General features: G+C 39.5%; 1 protein-coding gene across 2 annotated transcripts; it reads right to left on the bottom strand.

Moving 5' to 3' along the window:
* Positions 1–782: 782 nt before the first annotated feature.
* On the bottom strand, positions 783–18,429 carry LOC130174580 (protein NDRG3-like). Of its 2 annotated transcripts, XM_056384539.1 has the most exons (17): positions 18,259–18,429; positions 15,029–15,125; positions 14,569–14,601; positions 11,548–11,653; positions 11,241–11,361; positions 10,683–10,745; positions 10,509–10,569; positions 10,198–10,284; positions 9,570–9,626; positions 9,366–9,469; positions 8,683–8,748; positions 8,532–8,583; positions 8,372–8,419; positions 8,058–8,093; positions 6,456–6,507; positions 5,221–5,259; positions 783–3,541 (listed from the first exon to the last, which is right to left on the bottom strand). In XM_056384539.1, the coding sequence occupies exons 2-17, from the start codon at positions 15,086–15,088 to the stop codon at positions 3,372–3,374; spliced, it is 1,155 nt and encodes a 384-aa protein (XP_056240514.1). In that variant the 5' UTR covers positions 15,089–15,125; positions 18,259–18,429; the 3' UTR covers positions 783–3,371. The 2 variants fall into 2 exon arrangements, with proteins under 2 accessions (XP_056240514.1, XP_056240515.1); XM_056384540.1 differs by lacking the exon at positions 5,221–5,259 and having other exon boundaries at positions 18,259–18,426.
* Positions 18,430–21,778: the final 3,349 nt, after the last annotated feature.

Here is a 21,778-nt window from a genome sequence, read left to right as displayed (position 1 = left end):
CTTCCACTGCCCTAGAGACTGAATTCATTACACAACCCTTACAATATACTAATGACTTATCTCCTAGAGTCTTAGCAGAAGTTACACCAAAAATAATGTGAATGTTTACTTTTTTTCTGGGAAGCAGGAACATGGTCAAAACACAAAATTCATCATTTAATATCTGCAGTATCTGTAAGTTAGAAAACATCTCCACATAAAAGGTCCACAGATGCAATCTACCTTCATCATCTCTGTTCTGGTAACACTCCAGATAAATCTGTTAAATGTATGTAAAAACTGAAAAACACAGTTGAGCTCAAAGCAGCATGTCACTTGCTCTGTGCTGAGCTTTGATCAATGTTATATATTGATTGTGCAGATGTTTCATCATCACTCACATTATCAGTGGTGGAAAGTGGTCGGGTCAATTTATTTAAGTACTAAACCGCAGCATAACTTCACCATACTTGGGTTTTTTTCCATTTTAAGTTATAAACATAATTAATGGTTGTAATTACTGGTTAGTTTAGAGATTAAAATATAATTGTTGTACTCAGTTTACTAAAATTAAATGATACACGTTTAACTACTAAACTACAACAGTAAAATTCTGCTCACACAGTGATCCAATAATATAATAAATAACACCAACAGGGGCCTTCTCTTACATAATAAGTTCTTCTGCTCACTACATTTTGCTGTAATACTGATGTTCTTTTACTTAATATACTTACATAGTAGTGTTGCTTCTTTTACATAAGTAACATCAATATTTTTTCCAGAACATTCAGGTCAAACCATCTTTTTGAATAATGAACTTTATTTCATTACAAACCTTGTTTATAAGTCATGGAACAACATCTAATGGGTACAAACCTCAGTGTAACAGAACAACTACTGATGCTTCAGTACAAACCTCCAAAGTAATAGTTTTAATAAATATTAAGAATAATAACAGACAGTAGAACTACAGTGAGTATATATTGAATAAAAGAACGAAATATTTGCCTCTTGTCTACAGGTGACTTTGTTAGAACCCTGTTGATCCAGGGAACTCCTCATCAATTAGTACAGACTGGTCTGGTTTTTACTCAGGACACTAAACCTTAACGAGCCGACATGAAGGCTGCAAACAAACACCAGGGCCTATTTCCTGCTGTGGAAGCTGTTGTCGGTTCGTCCAGCAGGGAGCAGCATCACAACAGAGAGCAGCGCTATCAGACCAAAAAAAGTTAAGTAACTATAGAAACCACGTCAACATGAGCAGGACGAGCGTAACGACTCTGACTCCTTTCATCAGTACACAGCGACGTTTAAAGTGCAATTCATCAAATAAACTGAAGCCAAACATGCGCTGCACGGTCAGATCGTCAAGTGTCTGTGTGATAATCAATAATCAACAGTTCAGTTAGCTTTACGTAATTACGCTATTTTTCATAGTTAAATGGATCAACGATGTGCTGCTGTATTGGGATGTTGCTGTAAATGTTGCTTTTATTTCAGACTTAATGGTTGTGTGCTCTGGACAACAGGACATGGAGGAGAACCCGCAGCTGACGGTATCTGTCATTGACGCTTCTGTCTGCAGAATGTCTCCCAGAACTAGGTACAGAAAACCATAGACGCAGACGGGCCCTTGTGTAATTTGCTGGGCCCTATGCAAGTTGTGTATTGGACGAATAGGGCCTGGCTCTTAGGAATCCGACTGATGGAAACCTTTCGTAGCAACAAACAACAACTTATCCCTGAATTTAGTAAATTTTTCAGATAAATTATTGGTCTGAAAAAAAAACAAAACTGCAAACGCTGCTGTTGTGAAACAGTTATGTTTTGGAGATACTTCATTTTTAGAGCAATGATGAAAAATGTTTGAGGGGACAGTGCCTTGCTCAGTGGACCTCAGCCCAGAACATGAACTCAGCTGGCAGCTTTCAGTCCAGAGAAACGAAATCTACAACTGTAACACAAAGTAGAATTTAAGTTCTGTATCATTTTTATGTGGTGTTTTTTTTCTCTTGTCTCTGAGTTGAGAGAGGAAGGTTTACAGCTGAACAACATCACTAGACCACGGTACAGTTTGCATGCCAAAACTCCACAAAGAGCATGCTGCCATCAGGCCTCATAAACAGCGAGCAGGAGCTTCAGTATCAAAAGAAAAAAAAAATCATGTACAGTAATACAGACAAGGTAAAAGGTCGGGGCTGACTTCAAGGTCTCCATCAGTGGAAGAGGTCAGAGGATAAAGACGTAATTCACCTTAAAAAAAATACTCGCCCTTCACAGCCTGGAGTACCAGACAAACATGTTTTACAAGAATCACAATAACTTTTCAGTCCTGTTTTAACATCAGCATAACAACATCTGCTGCATAAACAAAGACTCATATCCTGGGATAGCTGTTCTATTGGGGGTTTGATGTGTTTTGTCTTGTTTTATTGTTTGTTTTAAATGTGTATTAAGGACTTCCCAGAAAGCTGGTTTGACACTGAGTGGATTATCCTGCTGAGATAAAGTAAATTCAACAATAATGTCTCAGTATCCAATGTTACTAAATAATAATTGACAAAAAGGAAAACACAGAAGTGGATTAGAGTCAGATTGTTCTGAATGTGTAATTTAATATTTGATATTGTTTCGCTGCTGTTAGAACTCGTGTACCCTGGTTACTCGTACAGAGCAGATCTTTAGTCAGACACTCCAGGGTGGTAGGGGCGAGTAATTGATATAAAAACTCTCTTTGGGTCAAATACCTCTACATATTTGGTGAAATATTCCCTCAAAGTTACAGTAACTTTACAGGTTCATCATTTCCAAAACAGGCTCTATATCAACCCACAGCATCACCATGAACAACAACCGAAACAAAATAATGATGATTATAATCATAGTAATAATAAAGAGAAGGAGTCAGGACCAAACTAAAGGAAGAAAAGAGTAATGTGAGGATCTGGTCTGACCTGAGAAAACCACCTTAAGAACCACCTACTGTAGAAATACAACACAACTGGATATAAATATGAAGCGGCTGAACTCCATGTACAATTACATCTACAGCATCACTACAGCAACCATATGGCTCCGGAGAGATGGGAGTGAAAACACAAACCAACATCAGCCTCCTAAAGAGCAGAGTAGAGCTAACATAGCTGCTGCTAATAACACAGGTCAAATCTAAACTCCCTAACTGGGAAGATATTTGGCGAGGGATTTCTGACAACAGTCATCTCTACTTTAAATGTTAGATGTGACCTTTTTCAGCTGGGAAGGACGTTTACAACTAACACAGCAGGACTGTGAGGCTGTGTCCTGGAGAGAGTTACCACAGCATTTGAGGAGGAAAAGAAGTAGAATCAAGGAGTAAAGATGGAGAAAGCAGAGCAGGGACAGTCTTATGCCGTCATTTCAATGGTGTGTGGTGCTTTATGTTCAGGGCTGGTGGAGATATCGCCCTCCGCCAGCGTGTTGGTGGTACTACGGCTCCGGACGCCATCTGTGGAGCCAACACTGGAGGCTGAGTGAGTCCTGGCGCGAACAAGCCGGGTCATACCAGCTGTGGGCACTGGGGAGGGGGGCAACAGAGACAGGAATGTTGATGTTGAAAACAGATTAAATCAGCGTGGAGCAGGTTCAGGTGTGTGTGGGTAACCTGGTTGTATGACAGCAGATCATGTGCTGATTTGAATCGTTCACACTGTGGCTGAGCAGCTGGATTCAAATCTGATGAAGGTGTCTGAGGCTCCGTTCACACTGAAGGTAAAAATGTGTCAGATTTCTGTTCAGAGTGAACAGCACTGACCCACATTTTTATTGTTTTACAAAAGAACCAAAAGAACAAACTCTGCGGAATATGAACTTCAAATCAGATTTAATTTGCATTTGCATCCCAGCAAATCCAACTTCCATCACTGACCTGAGCCAGTTAATATCATGTTGTCAGGCTGTGTGAGCAGCGTCAGCATTAAAAACACTGTGAGGCACAATGATGAGAAAGAAACACACGTTTAGGCCTTTCCCACAACAGGAACTTCACAACCTGTAACTTAATGTGTCGCCACTGTCACAGGTTTTGCTTTTGTTTCCACTATACTCCCTCCGCTTTAGGGACCTGGACTTCCTGGAACTACATTTCAGCACTCCTAAAGAGGTGATACTAAATACAGGTTCCTGGTACTGTTGGGCATTAATGACACAGTTAGCCAAGAACTAAAAGGAAGTTTGTTTTAAAGTACAGGTGATTTTCTGATGTGTGTTTTGCTGCCATGTTCTGCAGTCATCCCTGTTAACTGTAGGTGTGTACAGTGTTGAAGAGACACTGCTAGTCTGGTCTGGAGTCAGTTTCTGATGCATTCTGTCCAGCAACTACTGGGGGTGGGGTCCTTCTATTAATTCAATGTTACTTACACTATTACAAGTTATTCAGGTATCAGAAAGGCATTACAAATTATAAAATAATATACATATATATATATTTGTCACTTATTTAGAGCAATCGACAAACAGAGCAGAACCCAGAGAACAGGAGCAAAACTGAAACCAGAGTAAAATATTGATTATTGATTATCAACCTAAAGAGGTCACCATGAGGGTAACCTATTGTGAATGGCATTTTCACTGTTTTTAAACATTTTCCAAACTAAATCCTTAATAATAAATTAAACTAACTAATTAAGAGAATAACTGGTAGATTCATTCATATTGAAAATAATCAATAGTTGCTGACAGCCCTACACTTACTCCACTGTTCTCTGTCCCACAACTGCACTCGACTACTAAGCAAGGTTACAAAAAAAATGTTTTTTTTAAAGAAAGAACCAAAGCCTGACAGGTTCTTATGCAACAGGAGGCTCCAGATTAGAGGTTGTGACATTCATGAAGTGGGAAAGGTCTTTTTGTTCCAACAAAAACTGATGACATTTTGTTTGTCCTCTCATCCCTGTCAGGTCACGTTTCTGTGGGATGTGAGTTTCATCTTACAGTAGACGTGAGCAGCTGAGAATGGAGCCTGAAAGTCTACAGTGTGAACGGAGCTGAAGTGTTGGCATGCAGCACAGCCTGCTGGGTACTTTCACTGCAGAGGAAAAAAAATCAGTGTGATCAGCTGATCAACAGCATGCAGACAGACACAGAGACAGACAGAGGGGAAGGACTGACAAGAAATAAGAGTAAAGAAACAAAGATGGAAATCGATGGAGGTGAGGAGGAAGAAGTGGGTTAAGATTCTGGTTGAAATCCCGATACCTGATTGGCTGCTCAGGTTGTTTAATACAACATGAGGGACTGGAGGAAACAAAGAAAGAAAAAGAGAGAAAGAAGGAGAGCAGAAAGAAAGGAGGACAGAGTGAGAAATAATAGTAGTTTTAACACACACACACACACGCACACAAACACACACACACACACACACACACACACACCTAAGCATGTCTTCGTGGTTGTTCAGGAAATCCAACTGCTTCATACGCTGCTGTGTAGAGTACAACACTGCAAACTGCTACTTACAGTCAGTGAGACATGGCTGTAGACGGACGCACACACACATGCACACACGCACGCACACGCACAGCTTTTGAGTTTTGAACAAAGAAGCTGCTTTGAAGGTCCAGTCACATGTTTGAATGTACTTAAATTTTATCTGTCATAAAAAAAAAGAAGAAAAAGAACAGCTAGAATTACTCAGTGCTCAGGCCCTAATTCCCACCTCCGGTTGTTTGCCTCCACCAACTAAGCAAGTTGCTGCAAATATCCTTTCTGTTCCTGAATTACAGCATTGGACGGTTTGGATATAAAATGCCATCACTTCATCATTTTATCTTTTTAGACATTTGTGTTAAATTGTGTCATAATTAGTGAATGAGGCATTAAAAACCAAACTGCTGAGTTTAAACTAAACATGGCTACAGATGTTTTTACAAATGTTTTTATAGACATCAGGAGTTTCTAAGAACAGTCTAAATACTTTCTACTATATAGCTGAGGTTATAAATGATTGTTAGTTTGTTTGCTGTTCAGTTTGTCAACAGTCAAACTAAACTAAAGGTTTATGAGGAACATAAACATGTTATAGTAGAGACCAAATCTATGAAACATCATGGACCTTCAACAACAAACATGTGGCCTCATACTCTTTTTTGCAAATCACACAAACTAGATTCTATTTGCATGATGAAAGCTCGACATTGATTTTATAAAACACTACAACTCAACAAGTAAGAAATGTCTGAATAAAATGAAGCTTAGGAAATGTCAGTAAAACTAAACACTTTTCACTGACTAAGACTAGACTAAAGTAACTATAGTTAGATGACTAACATATGACTATTACTAGAACTAATACACATATTCCATCAGTGACATACAGCAGAAACATGGCAGAGACAAACACCAACAGGTTTCAAGTTGTAAACACATGTTGGATCAAAATAACACAAACGCATTCCTGCAGTTACATGTAAAGAATCATTACAGATACTCACTATAGCCCATCCCCTGGACAAAATACTTGAAGGCCTCTGCTAGTTTCCCAGGCTGAGGAAAGAAAACCACACTTTGGTTACAATGGCTGATCATGTATACAATTGATAATTCTGTACTTATAAAAAGGAGTGTGATAAATATAACTCATGATTGACAATTTAAGATTCCTTTGCTTTTCACCCCACCTCTCCAGTGTGGATATTCAGAACAGGTTAAAACACTTTGACCTCAGATGTGTCGTCTAACCATGTCTGTCGTCAGAGTGACTAATGACTTCAGACAAACTAGATCGACTGCGACCTTAGAAGGATGAGTTCACATATTTTTAAGTCTGTTTTAAAACAACAGTCACGTGGACATACAGTATATGTGCACTAAAAAAGATATTGGTCAATTTCCCAAACATTAGGGAAGTGCGGCCCTACCAAATCTTAAAGAATAGCATGCTGAATTAAATGTAGAGTGATGCCACCTCCAGAGTTTGATTGCAAACAGGAAAATGAGAAACACTTCACTCACTCACTAAATTCACTTGGGACATCTGGTGTACAAGTAAAGAAATATGGGATGGGGAGGTAAAATCCTCAGCTGGATGTCTAATGATTCCAAATTCAAACCACAGAAACTCGAGCACAGGTGTAAACAATAAGCACGCAGGAGCATTAGAGCAATTAACATGATAATTGACAGGGGAAAACCAGAGGTTTTTATAAATTAAAGGCAGATATGATCTGATGAACCAACATAATTTAAGTACTTGGAAGTCAGAGATTATTCTGAGAAAGAGATTCCTCTGAGCCAGCTTGTGACACTGTAACACATACATGAGAAGAGTGATTTCAAGGTTTGGTGTTGAATAGAGGAAACTCTACTCTAGTATATTAGAGATAAATGTGACAGAACTGATAATACAAGTATCTAAAAATGACTGGTACAACATATTGTATGTAAGGTAAAACAAACAAAGCACCAGCTCCAGACTGTGGAAGGAATTCTGTTGGAAAAACAACAGAATTCTGATTCAGATCCTTCATTAGTCCAAAGACTAAAAGTAGATTTTACACCAAAATCACCTTAGCAATGGATCTGGACAGGAGGAACAATTACATCAACAACCATGTCTTTCAAAGTCCATTTGGACTAGGGCTGGGTTAGAAAAAATTAATACTCATTTTAATAATCTGATATTGATTCATAATATCCTAAAATCAATCCATTAATATGAGCATTTTACAGTTTGCCGTGGACATGTGAAGCTGTAATCCCCTTAGTCTCAGAAGATCAGCCTTCTCAAGCGACAAGATCTGACCACGTGAGAGACAAAAACATGGCAGCTCCGATGAAGGCATTGGCAAGTTTGTAGACAGATGTGTGGTTGCTTTGAGGTCCATTCTTAATGTAAACATTAATATTTTTAATAATGCACCAGGTTAGAGGAACAATGTACAGCATTATCTGTCTGAGGGAGCTAACCGAGTGAAATTGGTATTGTAACTGAAATACCTCTAACTGAATTTACATTGAACTGAAAAATCAGTGGCCATATCCGTCACTAATAAGGACATTATTAAACATTGTTTTAAAAAGATGATCAGACCCACCTGCACCACCTGTGGAAGTCCTCCACAGTCTGCCATCTAGCAGAGACAAATAAGACACATCTGGTGAGAATACAAACCAAGATGATTACAACTCAAACTTATTTTCAGTTTAAGGTTGACCTGTTACCAAAATTCAAAACGAAACACGTTACACATGATTAACACAACATCCCTCACAAAGTGACAGCTCTGTGCATAAAAGGACTTGTATGTCAGGAAGGAGGAGGAGTTGAGATGCAATTTTCCCTGTTTTTTTTCTTTCCATCTTCCACACAAATGGACAGAGAGAAAGACTGACAGACATAGACTGGTACCTTGAGCAGGGTGGTCTTGGTGGGGTTAAGTCTGGCGTTACACTCCACCTGTAGGGCAGAGCAACACACACACACACACACACACACACACACACACTGTAGTTACAACAATGTGACATCACATACTGGCTGTTATCATAGAAACAGTGCAGACACTCACCACGACGTCAACAGCTGGTGATGTGTCTCCAACCACCAGCAGAGCAGGACAGCTGAGAGACACACACATGCACAGTAAGACAGAGTAACAGGATGTGGCAGCAGAAATTATATGTATTAGAAAAACTAAATAAACAAAGAACAGGTGATACCTGAGTGTGGTGACTGTGTTTTCATTCACACCAAAGACTGGCCGCTCCATCTGCAGCTCAGTACGACTAACACACACACACACACACACACACACACACACACACACACACACACACACACACACACACACACGAAACATAAATACATGTAAAAGTTTAGTTTCCTTATCAGCTACAGTGAAAAGTGAAGGTTGCAGTTCAGGCGATAAGGGACATTATTTTGGTTTATCACCGAGGTCCCAAGGAGTTATGGTTCAGTTGGAGTTGTGTTTCTGACAAAAGCAATTCTAGTATCCCCTCTCTTTTAGCTCTGTGTTTGGTCTCCACCAAATCCTGAGGGCTATATCTGTCTCTTTAGCTGCTAAATGCTCCACTGTGTTCACCAGCTGGACTCTGACTTTGCCTTTCTGCCGTTTGCCGCTAAGCAGGTGGTGGACAGTGGCATTTTACAGCTGTTTCTCTGAAAACAGCTGCTGCTGTGGCCAAAACGGCAGTATGAGAGCATAGAGATTCAGATGGTCGTTCTCTGCAGGTTCATCACTACCAGAGACTCCCTTCACACTGTCACATTGTTTTCACATTGTCATTTGATGCTGTTCTTGTAAAATGTCCATTATGGTTGCTTTAAGTAAGCAAGTAATTTTTGATCCCCTTGAGGAAAGTAAGGGTCTGTAGAGTCCTACCTGTCATAGCTGTTGTAGAACATAGCAAGGTTATCCTGTGGTATATCCTGAGATATGTGCAGTCTGTAGGTCTGGACGATCTCCTGATTATCTGTTAACTCATCCTACAAACAGTCAACAGTTCACAGTTCAGTAGAGATTTATCAGCTGTCAGAGTCGATCCTTATAAAACAATGCAGTGTCTGTGTGTCTGTTTGTCCTCACAGTGCTGAAGTGGTGTCCCATGATGATGTCAACCAGGTTGCTTGTCCAGCCACTCAGCTTTAGGAAAAAAAAAAAAAAAAGTATTAATTAACTGAAAAAAATTACGAACAAACCAACAGACAGTTTCAACTTTTTTCACTGCTCAGACATTGATGGACATTTTAGTTGCTTTCACCTCTTACTCTTCAGCCAACAGTTCAAATGCTTTCAGCCTACACATCGACATCTTTACACTGTAGCTGTTATTTCATTTTTACTTTTGAAAATGACAGTTAAATTCTTTTCTTTTCATATGCTTCAACTGACCCTTTAACTGCTTTCAGAAGTTACAAATCAATTAACACTTCAGTCTCTCTCATAACTTCAATTGAGGCCAAGTGACGACAACCGAACCATTTGTGCAAAATCCATTCTCTGATCACAGCCATTACAAATTAAAGCTCTGGAAAAAACTGGTAAGTGGACCTTGAGTTAAGATTATTTTGTCAAACTACTGTTCTGAAGGACAAGAATAAACCTTCAGACTCTGTATGAAATAAACTGGAATTTGGTTTAAATCACTTCACTATGTCGGTGTGTGTGTGTGTGTGTGTGTGTGTGTGTGTGTGTGTGTGTGTGTGTGTGTTACCTTAGAGGCAGCCCAGTCCATCCAGCCTTTGGCACAGGGGTCAACGTTGATCAGAACTAAACCCTCCACCAGACTGGGCTCATTCAGCTGAAACACGACGGAAATCATCATTATCAAATGTTCTTTGAGGAAATGATGTGGCAGAAGTGAACTCTAGTGAGCTCTTGAATGGTGGAGTAGTGTTTCCTAGCTGCTCCAGGAATCAAACCTGCAACCCTCCAGCCACAGTGTGTCCTGTCACAACCTCAGCCTGAGCTCAGTGAGCTTCTCTACAGTTTTACTTGTTAGTCTGTTAATGTGTGTTCACTTACAGCCAGTTTGGTGAGGATGTAGGCTCCAGCTCCAACCCCGATACCAATCACACTCTTCACCCTGATGACAACACACACACACACACACCAGGGTGAATTAACCAAGCGTCTGTCTGAAAGTTCCTACTAAAATACCCATCATGCATTTCATTGCAAGGAAGACAGTGGACTTACTGTAGCTGTGTCAAGACAGAAGGCAGCATCTCAGCCAGCTCATCCATGGTGGGGTACTGGTACCTGCTCTCACGTATATACACACACGCGCACACACACACACACAGAAAGTGGTGTTTGAGTCCACCTGATGACTCTGTCCAGTATTCCCTCTCTTTTAGCACTGTGTTTCACAGCTCCTCTTTAGCTGCTAAATGCTCCACTATGTTCACCAGTTGCTCTCCAGCTGTGTCTGTCTGCTGTTTGATGCAATAATAGCTGCTTTTAAGACATTCATTTTATAGAGCAGAGTCAGATGACGGTGCCATAAGTCTTGTTGGCCAAATGTGACTTAATCAAAGATTTTTATTTTTAATAAATACAACACAACTGGCATTTGATGGTGACTGCTCTGTCTCGAGGAACAAAATCAAATCATGTCAAAGCCTGGGAAAAACAAATAAATGAAAAATACACCCTCACCAGAGACCGGTGAGGGTGTTGTGTTGCTTTAATCAATATGTGTGTGTGTGTGTGTGTGTGTGTGTGTGTGTGTGTGTGTGTGTGTGTGTGTGTTACCCAGTGGGGAATATGGGAGCGTTCTCCTGCTGTCCTGGAGCATCAACATGCACAACTGAAAAATGCTGTGTCACCTCCTGCATGTCCTCATAGTTAAACAGGCTGTTGAAACAAGACTTATCTACACACACACACACACACACACACACACACACACACACACACACACACACGCACACACACACACACAAACCTTATTTAGTAAATAATGTGTGAAGTCCATATTTTTCTGCTTTTGTCAGTACTGTAACTCTGTGGTACATCTGTTGTGTGATGACTGTAAATGTGTATGTACTTGTTTACTCACGGTTAAGTCCAATGTCATGGTAGGTGAGGATTGTGGGTCGGTTGCCTTTAGCAACTCCCCTCATAGTAACGTGTAGGACACCGTGGGCTGTCTCCACATCGTGCTCCTGAACAACACAGAACACAACAAATAAACATGATCCTATCAGCACCAACAACAAACACTCCAACAGGAGACTTGAGACTGAGCTTATTAACCTTATTTCATGCTGTAGAGTAAATAACACGCAGCATCAGCTCCTGGTTACCAGCCGCGACAATGTGGCTGGTACTGTTTTCACCCTGTGAGTATGTGTGTGTCATCATGGCAAAATGTGGTCCTAGAGACACCTGCTGTAGTGGAAACTACCACAGAGGTGGTTTTGAGTCATTTGGCAGGTGTTTGTGTCTGTGGATAGATTTTGTCAGCGTGACAACATCACAACCTGCAAGATACAGTCATGAAACTTCCCAGGTGTTTAATTGAGATCAAAATGAATTCCAAGTTCGAATATGGGTGTGGAACGTCAAAATGTTGGCAGCTGTCACAGTTGGTGTGATCCCATTGCTAGATGGTCTCAGGTTTGCTGTATAGTTAAGGATTAAAACATGGACAGACAGATGAATGGTTTCATGTGTTTATAGGCTGAGGTGTTGTCTAGTAATCTCATTAATGAACTGACCATGGAAACACCTGACAGATCCTATTAATGGTTCTTAAGCGTCTTCACATTCATGTGCACACACAGTTTGTCACTACATTGCTGAACGCACATACTTGTAAATATTTGTATTGGTTTTTCATGAATTTTGTGTTTTTTTATTTTATTTTAAATTTGAAGTTAAGAACCTGTCTGATCCATCAGAGCAACTGTGGTCATGCTCACTATCCCCAAAACCAGGACTTACTGTGTAGTGAGGTTGTTCAAAACGCTGACTGTTTTCAATGCAACCTCAAAACATTTTCACTGATGTTTAAACCAAATACATTTATTTATTCTTATTTTTTGAAGTTCAACTTTAACTTTTCCTGTTTAAAGCTCTGATTCTCTCATTCTGCCCATTTTGTAAAATAATGTATATATACACATATATGGAAAATGTTGAAAACTTGACTTAATGTTGTCTCTCCAACATACCACTGAAACAGAGCAGATACAAGTAAGCAGTTAAAACAGCTAACTCTGTGCTTCCTAACACTGTGCATGCAGGTAACAGGCTAAGTAGCTAACCAGCTAAAAGCTGAATCCTGTATGTTAGCAGCTGGCAAAGCATGACTCAGATATACTCAGAGAGCAGGCTAATGAGCGGCTAACTGGCTAACTCACCACCCCAACTCCTAAAGAACAGGAGATCTGGTGCAAATCCAGAATGTCAGACATCCTGACAGAGGAGAGGAGCAGGATGACAATGGAGAGTTTAAGAGAGTATTAAAGTCAGAAGGTGTCACATACAGTCAGCAGGAAAGAGAAAAAATGTTTCAGGAGGAAAGAAACAGTGGTCAGTAAAAACGGAAGGAAGAGATAGAGGTCAGGAGAAAGTGGGGGTTGTGTGATTGGATCAAGAGGAGTAATCTCTGTAGTCATTGGCTGAGAGCTGGAAGGTCTTAAAGTCTAAACAGCCAACCACTTGTTGCCCTGCTTTCATCTTTCACCGGTTTCATCATACCTTTCTTCAACTCCCTCCACTCCTTCCTCTCCTCTGTTTTCATCCTGCCCCTCCTTATCTTCCCTCCTCCTCCATGTGTCTTATTCCACAGGGAAATCAAATTTCACAACCAGTTACAACAAAAATCATAGAACACGATTAGGAAATTATATCTGAGTACCCCTGAGACATGAAGAGTACTTTTAATTAAAGTTTTCTCCCTAAATGTTCAGATTGATTTAAAAAATATTACAAGTATGGTGATATTTCACAGTCCTGAAATTATTCCACTCTCCCAGAGCGGACACACACAACAGAGTGACAGCTGGCAATCACACAGGCACCTACAGCCTTCAGACCACATCAATCTTCATGTATTTCCTCTTTTATATTGTGAGATTTCAAAGTGGAGTTTTTTAAACATTTAAAATACAAAAATAATAAAATATTAAGTTGAATTGTTTTGAATTAAGAACCTACTTTTGGTGACACTAAGAGAAACATACAATGTAAACAGTGTTTTGCATACAGAATTTATTTGGGCAGCCTACTGAGATTGTTATATTAATTATACATATTGATTAATTATTACTTCCCTGATGTGACTCAGCTCCTGAATGAACAGCTGTTTTAATGATTGACAGGATGTTTTCTAGGTACAGACAGAGGCAGAGCTCTGTGCTCTATTAAAATAACTCTGATCAGTCATTGATATAAACTGATCTGCTGTGGTGACGTTAGTCCTGCTGATCAATATCTGTGTGTTCAACTGACTTCAGCTTAGTGTTTAAATGCTCCTCTGCTTGTATGGAATATGACTGAGTTGTCTCACTCCGCTTTTTCTAACTTGTAAGGATTTAGAAGATTTTCTTTTTTCCCCACTGTTGCTGCTCTGATTAATTACCAAAGATATATGTACAATGTGATTGATCCATCATCACCTCTGCTCAGTCAGACAGATCCTGGTCGGTGTAGTTACCAGATGACATCTGTGGCTCTTTTGTGTGATGCAGAGCTTCTGTTCTTTTTATCTGAAGGTTGTAAAACCTCATCCTTGTTACTTTCAGTAAATACATCGACACATTGTTTATTTATCATCATATATTATATATCTATTTATCATTAATATCCCAACATTAATGCCACTATTATAACAATCATTTTGATATGAAACCACCCCCCAGTTTCCACCATGGCAGATTAATTCTCAACCTTTGGGAAACAATAACTCTCTTAAATTACTTAGTTACATGATACATGTTTGCATTTTAAAAATATTATTTGAAATATGAAATTATCTCCTTTTAAATTGTGATGAAATCTTACTCTGTAATTTATTTTGAGTTGAAATGTCAAAGTAAAGCGTGAAGGTATTTTGTGTTGGTGCTAAACTTACCTGGCAATCAAAGTCCTGGAGATTTCTCCCATTCTGAAGAGACAGAGAGAAATTCTTTAACCATAAATTGTTAAGGAATTTAGATTTACAAGAAATTAGAGTATCCAAGATGTGAGGCTGACTAAGTGTTTCACTGAAAGGACATTTTTATTCAATATTTCTGTATTCACTTCATCAGATAATTTGGAAAACAAGTTAACATGGGGATTTAACATGGAATAACTCAAGGGAAGATGATGAAGGTCAGTCAGAAAGATGTAGAACAATATACACTTATGAAACAATAACCTTTAAAAATATCAGAATGGAAGAACACTTTTTGTCCCTATATGCAAATTATCACAAGTTTACACTCTTTCAGACTGACAGCATGTTTGGATTTTTCAGTACAATCTTTCTCTGCAGCACATGAACACCAGCCATGACCCAGGCTAACCCCTGCCTCGCCCCGCCCCCTCACCTGTCCTGTCAGGAGTGGTTTGATCTCAGTCAGCTGGACGTCGTGAAGCTCTTCCATCATAGGGCTGCTTTACTGCCACTCAACTTTATAAACTCACCTTCCAGACAGACAGACAGATTAAAAAAGACACAAACAAGGAGACAGACAGTGTTAGTGAGTAACAGCTGTTAAAATGTCTCATGCGAGTGTCTCTGTCTGAGATTTTACTGTCACATGTTTTCTGTTCATAGTTTTTAAGGCTTTATGGCAGCTGATGACTATTGAAGATGTAGATCAAAAATGATTGGTCAGTTGATCAATTAAATATTGCTGATATTACTGACAGTGGCTCCCTTTAGGACAAATGCCAAGGTAATTATGGTATTGAAAACTGAAACACACAGTTACAGAACGTTGCATCATTTGACAAGATGCAACATGCATTGTTCACATTATACAGACTAATATACTGAGAAATTAGTCAAGGTGCAATAACCAGGGTGTCCCGACTGAAAAAGACATAAATTAAATCTAAAAAAGCTTCAATAATTCAGCTATACTGATGAATTTAAGGATGATATTTAATCAGCTGACAACCCCGTGGTCACAATAGATTATTTGCTTTTATCACCTAGCTCTGCCACCTGTCTGTCTCTTCTCTGAGTGTCTACCTGTGTGGTCTGTCAGACTGTTATCCAACTGTGTGAATCTAATGGAAACAGTCAGTGATCTCTCATTGGCAGTAAGCCATCTGGTTACGTGTGTGTGTGTGTGTGTGTGTGTGTGTGTGTGTGTGCGTGTGTGGGCAGTCAGGTTGGGTAACAGTGTTTTAGCAGAGTGCTTTGGATGGATGTTGAGCTTCCTGCGGGCTATCTGGCTTTGACCCAATCAGATAACAGGCTGACTGAAGCTACAGCACACAGACCACAACACATACACACACACTGCACAGACCACAAGGTCCAACATCAATTGTACAAAAAATTTACTGGAAATGAAATGCAGAGGCTAAATTGAGCAGAGTGTTAAATGCAGCAGGATTCAAACAGCCAGAAACCAAACTGGTTTATCTTGAGGTAACTCATTCAGTACAGATACTGATGCCTGCACACAGACGATCAGAAACATGGGTACTGTTATAATCATGAATTCAGGGAGCTGAACACCATATTCAGAATATAACCAAAATCAGGACACAACGTAAAACCCACACACTTATGAGTGTGTTCACATCCCTGTTTACATTCTTCTAGTATTATCCAGAGCTCTGTTTGTCTGCATTGGTAGAGATAACTCTTTGACTTCTCTGTATCCCTAAAATCTGCCAGTTAAAACAAAGAAAAGTCTCAACAGTTGAGGATGACCTAGTTTCTCACTGCCTTCACTACTCCTCTAGATTTGGCTTCTTCTTCTAGGCTTCAGTAGTGAAAGACAACAATTAAACTGCTCTGCAATACCAATGTCAAACATTTACTTCAGCATGAAACCCATTGGTACATCATTTATCATCAGATTTTTTTGTTTTGCTGACAAGCATGCATATCTCAAGCTGAGGACACACCTGCTAACACAATAGAGAATGATAGGACACCAGGATCAAGTGTTTACATGCCACAGTATCCGTTTTTGAGTACTCCAGCTAGCAGATCAAGGTTTCTCTTGCTGCTGTTTACATTCTTAGGTTTCTGCGAGGTTCATTAAATTACATTTAATACCTTTTTATACCATATATAGTTTGATTTAATACCTGTTTCACAATATGTATGACAGCAGCCAAAAGACAGGATTTATGACTTTACAACATTAAATTTAATACTTTAACACCTTACAAAGCATTCTTTGGAAAAACTGAATTCATAGCTTTTCAAGACCTGCAGATTCCTAGAAAAACCTCATATCTGGGGTGCAAGTGTGTATGTAAACATACTAAACAACACAACCCACTTGTATGCAGGCGATCAATAGCTCACTTTACTTTAGGCGTTGTTGCTGTATATGTGATGTTAGGGTTACAAACATTTAAAAACTGGGGGTGTACCCCCACACCCAAACCAAAAATAGGGCAGGTGCTGGGCCAAAAATTAATAAACAAAAAACAACAAACATTTTGTGCAATAAACAAGTGAAAATTGGAGCCCTGCAGTGTGTGACCTTATTATTTGTTGTTTTGTGTGAATTTAATGTGCTGAAACTTTTCAAGCCGAGATGTAGAACATCCGTCGGTTTCAGATTCTTAAATGAGAGAATCTGCTGCCTTCCTTTGCCAGTTATATGACAGTTAACTTAATGTCTTTAGGATTGGACTGGTGGTTTGAGCAAACTGAAGACATAACCTAGTGTCTGAGAAATAGTGAATGATATTTTTCACTGTTGGTTAATGTTTTATAGACTAAAAGATTAAGGCTCAGTTTAAGTTTATGCAAGAGCAACCCTGTTAGTGCTTTCTCTCTTCAGAACTACAGTTACTGTTGCTGCTATAGCGTGGTCCTTACCTTCTACACAACACAAGGCAGAGTCTGAGCCATGACACGTATAAACACGCTGCTTGTAAAACTGAACACTAAAATTTGGATGGAATCAAACGATAAAACAGGCCGATTGAATACATTTTGTTGCTTAGTAACTTGTTATTACGTTATTTAATTGTCAGATTCAGTCAATTAATTAATTAATTGACAAAAACAAATCGACTGTAACAATACTCATTAGTTGGAGCCCTGCTCAGATCAGGTTGTGTTTCCATGCTGAACTGAGTGTAACGATGCTCTTGGCTCTGCTGTCCGCCCACACACACACACACACACACACACACGCACGCACGCAGGCACGCACACACGCACACACAGACGGAGCCAAGATCTAGTAATCTGTGAAGATGAGCGAACGTTAAATGCTGCCTAATTAATGAGCCTGGGTGCTAATATAAGCCCCAGACAGACAGTTTAGGCTTAGCAACCGTTGCTACGGGGCAGCTCGTTAGTTAAACACACACATACGCACACACACAGCCACGCACCTGTAACCAAATACACTACCGCCATAGAGGATAGCCTCACAAGGACCGGACACCAACCGTTTTATCCGAGCTAACTAGAAAGCCAACACTTTCTAGTTAACCGTTAACACACGCACAAAGTTAACCACCCCACTTGACCGTTAGCAGGCTAATTAGCTAACTAGCCTTTCACTAGGTTAAGCCATTACAGCAGCTACTGAACACAACAGAACGTCACTCGCTGTTAGCTACTCACCGTCAGCAGCCGTTAGCTCCAGAGGATACTCGAATTGTCCGATTAACCCAACGACCGGTCAGCGCAGTTAACTGGTTATCGTTGGAGCAGAGCTGGGCTAGTCGTGAGGGTCCTCTTGAAGACTGAGCTCACTGTCGGCGACACGCGGACCGTGACAGGCGGAGCTACGTCAACGTAAACAACAGGTCATTTATTCCGCGGTCACGTGACCCAACACCGAACTCACTACAGGTGTCAAAGATTACCTGCAAGGAGGGGAGACTGACATCGATTTTATACCAGGACGCGAAAACAGCAGAATACTTAGGAAAAGTCTGTTAAAATGTATGTAAAGCAATAAGTACATTTACTCAAGTACTGTAGGGTACAAAGTATAACTTTGAGGGATTTCTTCTTTTCTTGAGTATTTCTAAATTATAGCAGAGGTGGACAAAGTCCACAGCTCCATTAAGTACTTGAGTCACAGTGTAGATCCTCCTTGTCAAATATTACTTCAATGCAAGTGAAAGTTTTTACTTGAGTTAAAGTAGGAGTATTTGTTTTTGTTTTATTTAGTTTGCACAATTTAAAATATACAGAAAATAACAAAGAAAACTAGTGTATGGTCTATCACATTTTAGAAAGTAAAATACATTTGACAGACAAAAAGCTGCTTTAAAGTAAGACTACATAGAAATGCAGTCAAAAGTACAATATTGGTCTTTGAGTAGTGTAGTGGAGTAAAAGTCATAAGTTTAAAAAAAAAAAAACATAACAGTAGTAGTACAGATACTGGAAAAAAAATACACTTAGGTACAGGACTCAAGTAAATGTACTTCATCACTGTCCATTTGTAGCTTCCACTTCAGTGGAGGAGTGATGGAGAGTTAACTTGTGAGGAGGCCAGATGGGATTTTCTGGGCGGGATTCTAGTTTTCTGGCAGGACGAGGGAAGAAACAGTCGACAATCCCTGCAGAGTTTCTAATTTAAAACAAATCAGTGACATCTTTTGTGACCATGTGAACAAACTGTGATTTCTAGTTAACTTACACTTTTTTACACTGTTTCTTTTCCAGTTTGAAGTAGCTGGTAGTTTGTGGAACTAAACTGTGTTATAAACTGTACTATTCCTGTAGGAAGAGTGGGATCAGTATTTTTAATGTGCCCAAATAGAGGTAAGAGAAAGGCTGGACTAACACCTGCTCTGAAACTCTTCCTCAGACAGAATCCAGGATGCTGTGTATCATAATAAAGAGAAAATCTAGATAATTATGAGATATTTTTTGGTAATTCTTTCTCAGTTGGTCCAGATTGAAATATCTCAACGAATGTTTGATGTTGGGCTGTAAAATTATTAAAAAATAATACTGAAATCACAAAATGGCAAAGTGCAATATCTAAATCGCAAGAGCTGCAATTATTTTTGATAAAGGTAAAATGTGTCACAACAGACCATAAATTAAGCATTGTGGTGTTACAGAGAGACCCCTGGGAATATGCTTTTTTATGACATGGTGGAACAAAAATCACATGATCATCATTTTTATATTTTTTTTCAGTGAAAATTAAATTCAAAAATTAAATTCTTACCAAAATCGTGAATCATATTGGAACATCTGCCAAAAAAATCACAATAAAAACATTTTTGAATGTCGTTCAGCCCTAGTTTGATGGACATTCATGGTGCCCAGAGGACGAATCCTCCTGACCTTTCATCTACCAGCAGGTCAGAGTTTTTATGACTGATGTGATTGGTCAGACTCAGCTGCACTTTGTGCTCAGTGCTACTATACTTGATGATGAAAACACTCTGAAAACACATGCCTATGTTCAGAAGTAGATTGTATTGCTCCATTAACATTACAAATAATACAAAGTCTCTCAAATTACTTAATGTTTCTGCCACACACATCTCTGAACTCTCTGATCCTGGGGTCCGGGGACTCCCAGGGGTCCTAGAGGGGGTTCTTGGGGGTCCCCAGCAAAAAGAGGAATCATTTAATTCCTTCCATAAGTAACAAAAAATTTAAACACTTTATAATTAAACATCTAAAAGCTAAAATCATACGGTGGTCCGTGGTCTGATTTATCTCTTTAGGGTTCTTGGTGTGAAAAAGTTTTGAACTATCCAACAGTTGTGTGTCTTGAGCACAGTCTCAGAGAGCCTCTAGTGTAGCTGTAGACTCTTGTAGACTTTGATAAAACTCAGTCTTTTCTGTCCATGGCTGACATGGAGACCCTCATCAGAACTTCTGTTTAAACCGGATTAGACTGTCACTATTTTTAGGCCTGCTTCATGCTGCTGTCAGAAACTTTCAAACAGCTCAGAGACTGCTGCTGTGATTAAAACTAAACCTGCAAATAAGACCAGGGGGGTTCAACCTCTGGGGAGCAAGATTATCAATGTTCATAATAAAACATGAAGTAATGGCTGTTGCTAAAGTTAGACTGATGGATCGACCAGTGCAGTCATCCCTACAGCTACAGAGCTTACGTGGCTAAAAGAATTGGAAAATCCATATTTAGGCTTTTGCTCAATGGACTGTACAGTGTGGGGGGAGGGACCACTGTTGCCAACACACACACACACACACACACACACACACACACACACACACACACACACACATAAGGGAGTGTCCTGGTGGTCTGTGAACACACAGCGAGACCATCTGGGGCTGACTGGACCTGCCTTTGGTACAACAACCAAATACTGTTCACAGTATAGAAACAGCCTCATGTTGAAAAACAGAGATGTGTGCACAATCAGTGACACACAAACACACTGCACCACCCAGACATTGACTACATGACCAACTCTTCATCCATCTGACCTGATCGGTCCTGATACATTTCTCATTATGTGTCTGAGTTTACGTTCAAAACCCTTTTCCTTAATTTATTCAGGGAAAGAAAGACATTGAAAACAGCAGAGGGCCCTGAATGTTTGCAATGTCTGGCTCTGCTCCTGCTTTGTGTCCTTTTTGTTTTTGGTCTAATTATACAAAATTTATATGAAATATAATAATAATAAAATGTCCTTTAAAGCCTGATTTATGGTTTCCTTAAAATGAAAACAGTTGCACAAAAGACCCTTATTTTCACCTTTAAAGTTTCCCTAAAATGTGTCACTTAAACTCTGTTAAACCGTTGCACATGAGACCTCAGCAAGCAAAGTAAAACTAAATTTAACTGCAATATGACCAGGTTTATGGTGATAAATTAAGAAAATGAACACATCCCAGTAAGATGATGATGATGTTCCACGACCGGGAGACGACGCAGTAGAATTTTACCGCTGTAAAATTTCTTTCACTGCTGCAAATGCCTTAATTTTTTTCCTGAACAAAGGAAACCTTTTAAGAGATTCTGTGAAACACCCTTAAGTAACTCCCTTAGCTGAGGAGAAATTAAAGTGTCATTCTCAAGCAGAAAACTTAAGGTGTATTATGGAACCAGCCCCTGGATAGAGCGCTGGATGATTCAGTTGTTTGGTCAAATTTGACACAAAATGTCTTAAATGTGACACATCCACACAGT

Source organism: Seriola aureovittata, chromosome 9, assembly GCF_021018895.1.
Source record: "Seriola aureovittata isolate HTS-2021-v1 ecotype China chromosome 9, ASM2101889v1, whole genome shotgun sequence".
Classification (NCBI taxonomy): Eukaryota; Metazoa; Chordata; class Actinopteri; order Carangiformes; family Carangidae; genus Seriola; species Seriola aureovittata.
The sequence above is the reverse complement of the archived record's forward strand: the minus strand, read 5'-3'. Positions and strand labels throughout refer to the sequence as shown.

Coding starts and splice junctions, on each gene's coding strand:
- LOC130174580 (XM_056384539.1), bottom strand. CDS start 15,088: ATGATGGAAGAGCTTCACGACGTCCAGCTGACTGAGATCAAACCACTC. Junction 14,602..15,028: donor AACCACTCCTGACAGGACAG/GTGAGGGGGCGG, acceptor CTGTCTCTTCAG/AATGGGAGAAATCTCCAGGA. Junction 8,094..8,371: donor CCAAGACCACCCTGCTCAAG/GTACCAGTCTAT, acceptor TGTCTCTGCTAG/ATGGCAGACTGTGGAGGACT.